At 35.2% G+C, this 14424-nt stretch overlaps 1 protein-coding gene across 1 annotated transcript in view; it reads right to left on the bottom strand.

Annotated features, from left to right (window-relative positions):
- Vps13B (vacuolar protein sorting 13B) overlaps positions 1–14424 on the bottom strand; it is a 1316993-nt gene that overhangs the window by 491685 nt on the left and 810884 nt on the right. Inside the window, exon 32 of the mRNA XM_090406926.1 lies at positions 6100–6204. Coding sequence (XP_090263052.1) covers positions 6100–6204 — 105 coding nt within the window. The remainder of the gene's footprint in view (positions 1–6099; positions 6205–14424) is intronic.

Raw genomic sequence — 14424 nt, 5'->3', positions numbered from 1 at the left:
CACGCAGCTTTCACTTTTTCAAATCAATCTATTGTTCGGGTTCTACTTTGTAATTAACTATTGTTGCCGCTGATGATGGCCTATAATATTCAAGTTGAAATATATGGCCTTAAATGAATAGTATTACCTTATCACTTGTGTTTTTTCACATTATTATTATTATTATTATATATAAGGTGCCTCCATGGAGTCAAAAGACTCATCATGGAAGACCCAACATTGACATACTAACCATTATTCACACAATTGTCATACTTACCCTTAAACTCATTCATAACCACCTCTGGCAATGCATTCCACCCATATACAACTCTCTAAGCAAAAAAATCTAGTCCTAACACCCTTGTTAACCACACTCTTACACAATCTCCAAGAATGACCCCCTTGTTCTCTCCCTTCCTGCACTGGTCTTAAAAAAGTTATCAGTATTAATCCTATAAAACCCTTTTAATAATTTATATGTCTCTATCATATCTCCTCTCCTACGTTTATCAACTAGTTTTTGAAGTCCACAGACCTTCAATCTATCCTCGTAGGAGACATCCCACAGGCCTGCAACAATTTTCGTAACTCACCTCTGAATCCTCTCCACCATTTCCACATCACCAAGAAATCCAGGTGACCAGATCTGTGCACAATAGTCAAAATGAGGTCTTATTAATGCCTTATAAAGTTGGACAATCACTTCCTTATCCCTGCTTGTCAGCATGTTCTTCAATAACCATTAAATCTGATGTGAAGTTTTGGCAACCTTTGCAATATGCTCTCGAAACTTAAGTTCTCTGTCCACAATAACTCCCAAGTCCCTAGCTTCATCAACTTCTTGCAATTCCGTTCAGTTCCATTAATATAATAAACAGCATGTGATCTCATCCTTCTGAAGTGCATCACCTTACACTTGGTCATATTAAGTGTAAGGTGATTTAGTTTAGCCCAAACAGTCAGCCTATTTAAGTCATCCTGCAAGATACCCAAATCATCTGAATTAACTATTGCTCTATATATCCCAGTTTTGCATTATCAGCAAGTATTCCAATATCATTGATGTACAAATTAAATAATAGAGGATCAAGCACTGAGCCCTGAGGGACACCACTAGTCACCTGCCTTCTACTGGACTCTGCTCCACCATAAATCACTCTTTGATATCTATCCACCCTCTAATCCAAATCACTAGTCTTGGATTCATACCCATTTGCTCTATTTTATGCAACAGAGTTCCATGTGGAATCTTCTCAAATGCCTTTGCAAAGTCCAGCAGGATCATTGAATAAGGATTTCCTTTATCCAACTCCATTGTTACTTCATTATAGAAAGTGAGCAAATTGCTAAGGCAAGATCTATCCTTCACAAAACCATGTTGCCCCTTATAAAGTATCATATTGCTGTCCACCCAGTCCTGAATTCTAATTTTTATCAATTTCTCCAGAACCTTAACTACCACTCCAGATACTGATTGGTCTATAATTTGCTACCTCAGTCCTGAAGCCCTCCCTTATGTAGTGGAATAATTTTCCCCTTTTTCCACTCTCAATTGGGACTTGACCAGAACTGAGGCTTAAATTAAACAGCCAAGTTAGAGGAGGTGTTAATTCTCTTGCGCATTCCCTTAAAACATGGGCCGATATGCCATCTAACCCAATGGCAGTGTTAGCATTAAGGTTCTGTAATATACTAAGCACCCCAAATTCTTCTATTACTAGACTCTCATCAGTCAATGATACATTCGGCACTGCAATATCACAACCAAGATGGTACACTTTTGCAAAATGATCACTAAGCAACTCAACTATTTGATTAGCTTCTGTACTTTCCTTTAACTGAAGAAACCTCAGCATTCTGTACTCTTTGCTTTGCTTTTACTCTTTAGCATTCAAAAGAACAGTATGAAAGGTCATCTCTGATATACCAAGCACATAGGATTATTTTAACATATAGTTCATAGTAAGTATACCCTTTCTTTTATGCATAGGAGCTGTGTTACCAATTCTTTTAAGGTCTGTATACATGGATATTATAAGAATATGCAAAATAAAATATAAAGCTATAAATTTACATGAAACATCAAGTGTGGTTATGAACATATAAATAGACACTGTATAACTGAAAATCAGCAGTATTTGGTGAGGTGGATCTCATTGGGAGGGAGGGAAATTAAATGAAACACCTTTTGGATGTTATCCTGCCATTTTGACAGAAAAACATTCTTAAAAAGAATTGGCATTCTACTATTCTGTTTAAGTAACTCTACCACCTTAGATTAGATCTGCTTACACATTCTTGAATGCTAACAATATCAAGTTCCTTCCTAATATGTTCATTTTTGATATGATTCTGCCATTCATGCTATCGGTTTACTTCCCTAATTTTTCTCGGACCTCTCATGCCTGTGGTCTCTAGTTATGATCAAGTGCTTTATTTCAAATCCAACTCTCAGATCCATAACTTAAAAGTATTTTTAACACTCTCTTGTATACTGCTAGTTTAGTGTTTTAGTTAATTTCTCTCTTATTCCATGTAATTTTATTCAACTAGCTGCCCACCCTACAAGTTTTGCTTATTCTGTCATCTATTTCCATATTTTAATTTCCATTCTTCACTAAAAATTGTGCCTAAAAGTTTACTTGTTCTGTACATTCTCTATTGAGACTGTAGTTGAAGATTGCTATATTCCTGCTTATTTCATAGTTTTGGCCTCTTTATTGCTAATTTTTATACCAAATTTGTTACATCTGTTATTCAATTTAGTTTAAGGATCCTAGAGACTTGCAATGGATTTGTTTAGAAGTACAGCATAATATGCATAAAGCAAAGAGCTAAGTTTGATATCTCCAATTCTAATATCAGGTTTAAAGGCCACTTTCTTTATTATTATTATTATTACTACTACGGGCAACTCCAAAGAGTCCTTAGACTCATCGAGGGAGGCCCTGAACATCATGTTCATCACAACTATTCGACATTCACACAGTATCCATCATACTTTGCCTTGAACTCATTCACAGTCATAGCACCCACAACAGACTCTGGCAGCTTATTCCACTCATTTACTACTCTAAAAGTAAAAAAATCTAGCTCTAACACCCCTACTAAACACACTCTTGCCCAGCTTCCATGGATGGCCACTAGTCCTCCCACCACCAGTCCTGTTCTCAAAAATATCCTCTGAATTAATCTTATAGAAACCCTTCAGTAATTTGAATGTCTCAATCATATCCCCCCCCCCTTTTCCACCTATCAACCAATTTCTGCAACACACAAATCTTCAACCTGTTCTCATAAGGTTCATTCCACAAACCTGCTATCATCTTGGTCACTTGCCTCTGGATCCTCTCCACCTCCTCCCCATCTAGAAGAAACCCAGGAGACCAAATCTGGGCATATCGAGATGGGGGTCATATCAAGGCTCGATACAGAGGAAGAATAACTTGCTTGTCTCTGCTCGTCAATGTATTCTTCAGCAACCAAGTGATTTGATGAGTTGATGTAGTGACTTTTGCAATGTGCCCCCTAAACTTCAACTCCCTATCCACCAACACTCCCAAATCCCTGGCTTCATCAATCTCCTGGAGTACAGTTCCACCAATGTGGTATACTGCTGTTAATCTTTTCACCCCAAAATACATAACCTTAGATTTTGCCACATTAAATTGACATCCATTCTCCTTAGCGCAGTCCTCGAATCTATCCAAATCATTGTGCAAAATTTTAACATCATCTGCATTCACTATTACCCCCCCCCAACTTTGCATCATCAGCAAACAAATGAACTGTTCCTCTCAGATCCTTTCCTATATCGTTAATGAACAAATTAAATAGTAGTGGTCCAAGAACAGAACCTTGCGGCATGACACTAGTCTCAGGCTGTCTTTTGGACTCTACTCCTGAATAAACTACTCTCTGATATCTCTCCATCAATCACCCACCTATCCATCTCACCAAACCTATATCCATCCCCATATGTTGTAGTTTACAGATTAGAATTCCATGTGATATCCTGTCAAAGGCCTTAGCTACGTCCAGCAGTATCACTGTAAACCCATTACCCCTATCCAGTTCAGCTGTCGCTGTGTTATAAAACTTGAGCAAGTTACTGAGGCATGACCTACCCTTCACAAAACCATGCTGTCCCCCATACAGTATCTCATTTTCATCAATCCGTTTTTGTATTTTTCTCTTGGCTATGTTCTCAAGACCTTGACAATGATGACTCCTGATATGATGATCGGTCGGTAATTTGCATCCGAGACTCAGATTGAACAATATGGTCAAGGGCACTGACAATTCTCTAGCCACTTCAAGTAAGACCCGTGCTGGTATACCATCCAATTTCACAGATGTAGTCACATTAAGGTTTTGTAATCTACTATTCACCTCCACTTCATTCACCACACTTCCCGTATAAACTAATGGTTCCTTCATTCTTTCAATGTCACCAACTGGATGTATACTCTTGCAAAGTTCTCACTCAGTAATTCTAATATAATATAATATAATACCCTTTACATTCTATCTCTGTAACTATATCATTTTCCAACAACCAGATCTCACTGATGCTTAATGTTTGTATTTCAATATCCCCTTGTATCCACAATAATCCTTGTGAAATGTCATTACCAACCCATTCGAATCAGACACCTCGGAAATCACACTGAGCATTTCATAATCATTTCTGTAAACACTCTCATTTACACAGAGGTCACCAGACACATGCTTGATTGCATCCCCCTTAATATTTCTAGTTTTCCTGGTTTTGCACTTCCAAACTCTCACTATCAACAACACTTTCTCCAAACATCTAATTCCAAAACTATTTCAATGTAGTGTCAGGCATATGTAAGTCCTTTTGTCCATTGAATTCCCTCCATACATCTATAAACTGCACACCAATTCTTCCCTCAGTATCTTCTTATTGACTTATTAGCAATCATGGCCTTTATTCTCAATTCTGTCCTATTCTAACAATCTTTACTTCCTTACTCTTCATTTTCACTTCTTTCAACAACTCTTTCATATTTTCTCTCTTTGCATATTTCATCCCTTTCAATTCACTTATTCCTGCCATCTCTTTCAGTTCTTCCTTGGCAAACTAACTGCTTCACTAACATCCTTTATCTTTGTACCTGAGAAACATGCTTTCGTCACTTTCACATTAAGTATATCTCTTATTGAATCTCCATACAATACCTTTTCCTTATTTCCAGTTTCTCACACTTTCATACTTTCTGAATTCAATTTTTCTTTTATTTTCTATGTGCTGTACTACATGAGAATTGTTTCTCCAGTCGCTCTGGTTCCTGTTTTGTCCTCTGAAGCATATAACCTAAGAAAGGCATATCTCTCCTCACTTCCCCACCCACATTAATTTTAGCCGCTTGTTTCATGCTCTCATTTGACACAATATCATTCACCAGAATGCTGTCATTGTATTTCCTTACATCGTTAATATTCATCGCTTCATTTTTCTGCTTTCCATATGACTACCATTTCTTGCACTGGTACATGAAACATTAACAAATAAGCAGTGTGTGTGTGTGTGTTTTGTCATGGATTTTAATATATATATATATATATATATATATTTCCCACCCTCCTTCTTTCAACAACTTATTCATATCTTCTCTCTGTGTATATTTCCCCCCCTTTCAAATAATTTGTTCCTGCCATATCATCTCTTTCACTTCTCCTTCTGCAAACTAACTGCTTCACTAACATTCTTATCTTTGCACTTGGGAGGGAAACATGCTTTCATCGCTTTCTCATTAAGCATATTTCTTGTCATCGAATCTCCATACAATACCTTCTCCTTATTTCCAGTTTCTTACCCATTCACTTTTTCTCTCGGTCAGAGAGAAACATATTTACAAAAAATAATTTCATTCCACTTCAGAATAATTGTCCGAGGATCAAAAAGGATTCATTCTTCAGATGTTTAATTCAACCACTGATTTAAATTATAAATATGTAAAAAAAAAGTTTGACATTTATATAGGAGTATTTAAGAAATGTACTAATATGAAATATAGAGCTTTTTTTTTTTTTTTGAATTTTTAATTTACACAGGAAAAATATAATTAGTAGTGAAGTAAAGTTACTTACTTGACCAAATCGTATAGTTTCTTGAGTGTTATTGCATATGATATAATAATTAGGAACAATATATGCTGATGAATCTTTAGAAATACCACTGTTGATATTGAATGCCTATAAACAGGAAATGAACATTGACATTATTTCTTTATCAACTTACTAAAAAAAAACTGCAGAAGATTTTATTGTTTTACATCACAAAAAAGATTTTTGGATAACACATTTACTTTTACGTATGTGTGCATGTACACATACACGCATGCAGACAGTAATCTACCATTTATTTAACCACATTAGGAATGAACTTTGATGTTCTGATAGTTCAAGTGTTGGATAATTGAATTATAATTACATGGGGAAGTACCAGAAGTCAGTTGAAACGCTAGGGTCAGTTAATTGAAGGGTTGCTGTTTTGAAGTTCAGATAAACAGTAGATTACTGTATCACTGATTGTTTATGAGGATGAATTCACAACAATATTCTTTAGCAAATATATGCCACTACAAATATGTTTTGGCAGCTTTCCATAATAAAATAATGCAGAATTGATTTCTATTTTTAAGCAAACTTTATTTTTTTTTCATCTGTGCTATGTCAATAGCCATTAGTCTAGCTATGGCTAACTTTATCAGGAACTATATAGAAAAACTCTAAGTACTAAACATAATTAAAGCATATGGCAGCTTATGAAAAGAAAGAACTGCACACAGCACCATCATATAAATAGCAGTGGAACAACAGCCTAAAGAAGACTCAATATTATTATTATTATTATCCAGGCCTCCTGGGATAGCAGAAGAAATACAACCAACAAAATTAGAAGTTAAGGAGGATTTTAGGTCTGAAAGAGATGGTTCATTTGAGGCTATCTGATATGAGATACAGACCAATAGGAAAGTACATTGTTGGTTTCTGCTATAGATCAGGCGATCTGCAGAATGATGTAGTTTCCAGGTGGAGATTTTGCAGTTGTTGAATTGGCAGAGATGTATATCAGAATTGAGGTAGATGTACAGGAGGTGTTCAGCATATTGAAAAATATCAGTGTGAATACTAAGTGAATGTGCAAAAGAATTGTCATTTCCTCTGATTAATTTGTTCAATCTATGTCTGAGCTCTGGCAGGGTTCCATGGGAGTGGAAAGAGGGCACAATGGTTCTATTGTGTAACGGTGGCTCCAAGAGAGAGGCAGCAAACTACAGACCAGTTAATATATCAGGAATAGTTATTAAAGTATTAAACCCAAAATCCAAGAGTGGGTGGATAGGAATGCAATACTCTATATTTTCCTCAATATTTAAAAAACTGTTTCATTGTTTGGTATGATATTTACATTTTATGTAGTGTTACTGTTTCATAGTTAACATATGTTACTGAGCATTAATTTTTTTTTTTAATGACTGAATACTTCAATAACTGCACTTTTTTAAAATCCTAGAGATGAACACTGAATACTGCCTTATTCCAAACAATTTACCAGATGTTCTATGATATTTGCTTACCATTATAGCCTCCTTAAAAAGAACTTTTTTTAAAACTAACAGCTGCCTTGTTATTAAAAAAAAAAATGTAGAAATCCATGCAATGGCACTCTTCACCTGCAATGTCTTACTTCTGCTCATTTTTCTAATCTTAAAAGCATAGACCATTTGACTAAAATATTAAATGTGATGCAGGCCTGGTTGGCCGAGTGGTTATTATATCCGCTCTCCAACCAAAAGGCTGCAAGTTCGAATCCCGCCATGGGTATGGACGTTTGTGAATGTCTGTGAAAGTACTAATGGTAGTGGTCAGCGGTAGATAGCGTTGGTGTAGATGAAGGTAGTTGTGGTTGGTGGAGTTGGAGAGTTGTAGAGTAGGTACCCTCCCTTGATGAGTCTTTGGACTCCCTAGAGGTGTTATGTAACAATAACATAGACAATTACCATTATGCTAAATCTCTACTGCAACTTATACAAAATTTGAAATCATTAATAATATGATAAACAGAAGATTTTGCATCATAAGAGATATGAAAAAAAAAAACAAAAAGAAGGAAGAGTTAAACATTGACTGTATACAACAGTTTATGAACTATTGTATGCAAAGAGCCTACCATATTCAAATACAGACATAACATATGAAGACTCTACCTCCGTTCACCATAATGCAATTTCTATTTGGACTACTTCACTCTCCAAAGACCTAGATATCACAATCGCTTATAAGCGAGCTCAAAAATTCTATGCAGTCTCATGAAATTTCTTAAACCAGCAGTTCTCAAACATTTTCAGATTGGTACACTTGGCAATGCAAATTTCTGTTGCAGCAGATCTATGTTCTTAATGTTGGACTCTCATGTAATTAAACATAGATTTATAGTATTTTACAGTTTACCTTACATTGACTGCATTCAAATTCTATTGCAAAACTTATAATTTTATAGTAAGACATCAAAAATAAAAAATTTGAGAGAGATTTTAAATTGTATTATGCAAATGCAATGTTTTCAATATGATATGTAAGCCTGCTTGGAGGAATAGATCTTCTTTACTCATGGAGGAATCTTGGACAATCAAAATTTGGTGGCATATCTCTGGCTCTCTCACAGCACACCATTTGAGAAATAGTCTTAAAGTTATCTAATTTTACAAGAAGTATCCACGTGTTTATAAAATTTGCTATTCCTGCTTAGTTAGTACTAACTAAGCAGGAATATTGGAATGTCCAAAATTAGGAGATTAGGGAAGATGAGAATGATTGAGATGTTACTCATAAAAGTAGCAAGAAGTAAGATTCAACTACATCTGCCAAGATACCAAGAAATTATATCCTTGGTTTCATCCTTTATCCAAGTGTAAAGAAACAAAGTTTGTGCATGAAGTCACCTCACGATTGGACTGCCCACATCAATCACCTTAGTATCAAATAATGCAATGTACATATCCTTACAGACATGTATAATGCTATGCATTATGGGAAGGACCACTCACCAGACTGTTTTCAACCTTTATTGATGTATATCTAAGGGCAGGAATACTCTTCCAAAAACTTGTGTGATTCCTCAGATCACACAAGTTTTTGGAGACGTGTGATCAATGAGCGTTCCAAAGGATCATTTAACTCAGTAGTAGTTCCACTCAGTGACAGGCTCACTCTGCTACTGAGAATAACCCTCAATAGCCCTGCCCAATGGCAGGCTCATCCCCCACCACTGAGCAAAGCCATTCATATCTCAGGGAAAGCAACCACTTCAGCACAAAACACATCAGCAGGAGTCAGACCCAGAAATGAAACCAAGCTTGAAGTAATGCAGAAGTCATATTTCTGTATACAAGTAGTCAAAAGGTGTCACACCTTATTACTAAAATACTCTGGATTAGAGATAGATGGTGAAAGTTTTTTCACTTGGTAATACTATAAATTTATCTAATCCAAACAATCTAATCTAATCTAAGCAAACAAAGTTTGCACATTAAGTCACTTCAAGACTGGGCCACTAGTATATAGAGGCTAATGACCTTCAGATCAATTGCTTTAGTATCCCATAATGCAACACACTGTATTAATTCTGATTTGTGCATTATTTCAACCTTGGTATCACTTCTGGGTCTGGCTCACACTGATGAAACATCAATAAAGGTCAAAACTGGTCTGGGGAGTGGCCCTTCCTATAATGCATAGCATTATACACATATCCATAAGATTTGTGCATTGCATTGTGGGATACGGATGTGAAGTCATTAGTCTCTATATACAAATAGCCCAGTCGTGAAGTGACTTCAAGCACAGACTTTGTTTGCTTACACCTGGATAAAGGATTAAACCAAGAATACAATTTCTTGGAATCTTTAATTTACAGTAGCACTACTATAATACTTGGAAGAAAAAAATTGCATGTCATTTTAAGAAATCCAGCGAAGTTATTCATTCACATGGAACTTTAATAAGAATCAGGAGTCAATCACTCACCAGATGCTGTACTACTTCAGACATCAATTATTAAACAAATAATTACTAGAAAGCAAAGTATCATCAATTAATGTCTTTGCATTTTATATTACTTTTTCATATAGTAACCTTGATAAAGCGTATTTTGTGTAGGTAGTGAACTCAGTAGTATAAACAGTGAGGCGTAAATCAGAGAGTCTAGAAACTAACTGAGGCATCATATAATAATAGGTGGATAGTAAAACGTATTGGCTGTGATTTCATTATAGTTTTATTGTTACAAAAATAAATATTTTTTATATAGTTGTTTTTTAAAAAAAAATAGTAATATGAGTTTACTTTTATGCAGTGTTGTATTAAATTATGTGAAGTATAGCATAATGCTAGATGGAGATGATGAACTTCCAAAAATTAACAAAATATTTTAAAAAGAATACAAATTGATATTTTTAGCAAGGTTATGTCAAGTGATGGCAAATGAAATTTTTTTAAGAATGAAAAAAAAAATGCTGTTTACAGTTGATTCTCACTACATTAAATACTACTATAACAAACTTGCTCACTATAGCAAACTAGTGAAACACCCCAAACAAAAAAGCTACACAAATATAATGCTATGCTAAAAGAAATTCACAGTCACAAACTTAGCTTTGCTTTAGTGAACTGTGGTTCTGACAAGATTATCACAGTAAAAGTCAACTGTATATATATTATTATTAACAGACCTCCATGAAGTCGAGCGACATATTGTGGGAGGTCCTACTTTCACATGCAAAGCTCATCATACCTTGTCTTAAATGCATTCATCATTCACTCACAGTAATGAATTCCAATCACCTACCACTCTTCATGCAAAAAATCTGCTCCTTCACTTCTTTGCTCACACCTACCTTATACAGCTTCCAGGGATAGCTTCTCGTTCTCCGTCTCCAGATATTCTACGAAAATCTCATCCATGCTAATCTAGTAATTATCCCTTACTAACTTACACATCTTAACCATGTCTCCCCTCTTCCTTCTATCCACTAGACTTTGTAATTTGCATTCTCCCAATCTATCCATATGTTCCACATTCCAGAGAACAGAAACCAAATTAGTCAATTGTCTCTGAACTCTCTCTCTCTAACGTCTCATCATCCTTTTGAAATCCTAGCGATCAAATCTGTGCACAATAATCCATATGTGGCATGATCAAAGTTTTGTACAACAGAATCAAAACATCTTTACTTCTGCATGTCAGTGTTCTCCATTATTCCCATAATCTGAGTTGTCGTCCTCACAACTTTAGCAAAACGTGCACGGAAGTCCATATCCAACACAACCCCCAAGTCCTTCATCTCCTCCACTTCCTCCAAAATATCTCTACCAATCCTATACTCTGCATTCCATCTTTGCTTCCCAAAGTTTAAAGCCTTACAATTTGCAACATTAAACTGACATTTCGACATACATTTCTGCCTATTCAGCCAGTCTATTTAGGTCTCTTGCAAAGCTACAACATCTGCTCTACTTCTCATAACTTTTCTCAACTTTGCATCATCTGCAAAGAACTATATATCAACATTTAAGCCCTTTCCAATGTCATTTACATAAATTAAAGAGCAATGGCCCCAAAACAGACCCCTGGAGCATGTGACTAGTGACTTTTCTCTTCTGGGCATCAATCCCCCATACACAACCTGTTTGATACTTATCAGCAAGCCAATCTCCAATCCAATGCACTAATCTACTATCAACCCCATTGGTTCATGACAAACTAATTTAACTATTAGTTTGTCATGTGGCAATCTATTGAAAGCATTCACAAAATCTAATTATATTACTATATATGCAACCCCCCCCCTTGTCCAATGTATTTGTCACCAATGTAGTGAATTTAAAATAGCATTGGTTGTATGGAACTGCAGAGTCCTTTCCATAGTTCTTTGTAGCACATCATTTTTTTTCTAGCAGCGTTTGAAGTAGTGCATGTGTATTGTATCACTTTATATTTGTAGAAGTATACTAAACTTTAATATTGACCTTTCACTTTCATATAAGTGAACTTGTTTGAAATAATTAGTCAAACACTTGTTAACAAAATAATTTGGTGTGCAAGAAATGGATGTTACACACACACACACACACACACACACACACACACACAAATGTGTGTGTGTGTGTGTGTGTGTGTTTTAAAATTAGAAAATTTTAATAAAAGTAGAAAAAAATAATTATAGCCCATCTATCGTATTCTATGGTATAAATGTACTGTAGGTTTACAGAAAAATCCCTTGTGGGTTGGAGGGGCATTAAAAAAAGTCAATTTTTTTTTTTTTTTAATAAAGCAACTCTTTATTTTTTTTGTATGTATAAAAACATCCAAATAATATCCTCTACCTGTGTTCAAACAAACATTCAGAAAACTGGCCTCATTCTCAATCCAATGATGGATTCATCCAAAGAAACTCTGGTCCTTTCTAATTGAAACTGTCCTTCTTTCTACCTGCCTCCCTATTACAAACAGTTTCTATCCTAAACCTTCTCTTCCTAGTTAAAAAGTTGCTTTCTTTATTTTGAATTCTCCCAAAAAACAAGTAGTTCCTAGGACAATGACTCCTAAATCTTATCTTTTATATCACTGCAAATTAAAGATCTAATCAATGATAAAAGAAAAACAATGAAAAAATGCACGCACGCACACACACACACAAATATGTGTGTGTGTTAACAAAATAATTTGGTGTGCAAGAAATGGATGTTACACACACACACACACACACACACACACACAAATGTGTGTGTGTGTGTGTGTGTGTGTGTGTGTGTGTGTGTGTGTGTAACATCCATTTGTTGCACACCAAATTATTTTGTTAACACACACACATATTTGTGTGTGTGTGTGCGTGCGTGCATTTTTTCATTGTTTTTCTTTTATCATTGATTAGATCTTTAATTTGCAGTGATATAAAAGATAAGATTTAGGAGTCATTGTCCTAGGAACTACTTGTTTTTTGGGAGAATTCAAAATAAAGAAAGCAACTTTTTAACTAGGAAGAGAAGGTTTAGGATAGAAACTGTTTGTAATAGGGAGGCAGGTAGAAAGAAGGACAGTTTCAATTAGAAAGGACCAGAGTTTCTTTGGATGAATCCATCATTGGATTGAGAATGAGGCCAGTTTTCTGAATGTTTGTTTGAACACAGGTAGAGGATATTATTTGGATGTTTTTATACATACAAAAAAAATAAAGAGTTGCTTTATTAAAAAAAAAAAAAAATTGACTTTTTTTAATGCCCCTCCAACCCACAAGGGATTTTTCTGTAAACCTACAGTACATTTATACCATAGAATACGATAGATGGGCTATAATTATTTTTTTCTACTTTTATTAATTGTATATATTTTTTCATTTTTATTTATTTTTTATATAGTCTTGAAACCCTGTCCTACAAACCAAACATGGAATTTTTCAAGCCACTTCAGGCCTCCAATAAGTACGGTGGTGGTCTCACACTAGGTGTTGAAATTTATCTTCCACCTAAGGCATATAAGACAATAACTGAAGTTAAGAAAAAAATTACTGAAACTGATAGTCATCTTATACTCGCAATATAAAGTCAAACCTCAGAATTCACCAATGGAAAGGATCATCAAGTGAATGCCTAGCTCCTGCAGTAATGTACTGTGTATCAATGTTATGTTAGATGCAGGTAATGTGTTCTAATAATCTTTTGCCATGTTAATATACTGATATCTTAGCATATTAATATATTTTGTACATAAATATCGGTATTTAATAATGTATCCAGTAGGACGAGCATGCTTTTTCATGTAAATTCTAATGAAACTTATTGGTGATCCCATCAATTACACAAAATACATAAAACTGAAGAATGGTGTAAACATAACATTTTATCAATTGTCGTAAAGTAAAAGTAATGTGTACAAAGTCTACATTTTGAAAAGAGATTTTGGAGATTTGTTTTATATACTCATCACCTTGAATGCTGGCATATATGGCACCTGTGTGCACATACACACACAGTATATGGCAAGCAGGTAAGGTATGCAATATTTTGTGAATAAAGAGGAGAGTGGCATGAATGAAGAGAATAAGAAGGAAGGAACACAGAGTGAACAGGGAAATGGGGGAAGTCAGGGTGGATAGGTGGAACATTGCATGAAAAGTGTAGATGATGGCTTAAAGAGCAGATGTATGAGTGCACGAGAAAGGATTAAGACATTCATGGATGTGAGGGTAACATTTATATCTGGGGAGGAGTGTGATGATATACAGTGGAGAGTGTAGAGGAGTCATGCCTGAGAAGTTGGGTTAGTGGGACTTGTTTTAGAAATAAAAATGAAGTAGTGTGTATGTTTACAAATACTAGAAGTATTTGAAACAAGGGGAATGAAACTATAGC

Source organism: Typopeltis vanoorti, chromosome 17, assembly GCF_054136105.1.
Source record: "Typopeltis vanoorti isolate ZY-2024b chromosome 17, IOZ_Tvanoo_1.0, whole genome shotgun sequence".
Classification (NCBI taxonomy): Eukaryota; Metazoa; Arthropoda; class Arachnida; order Uropygi; family Thelyphonidae; genus Typopeltis; species Typopeltis vanoorti.
The sequence above is the reverse complement of the archived record's forward strand: the minus strand, read 5'-3'. Positions and strand labels throughout refer to the sequence as shown.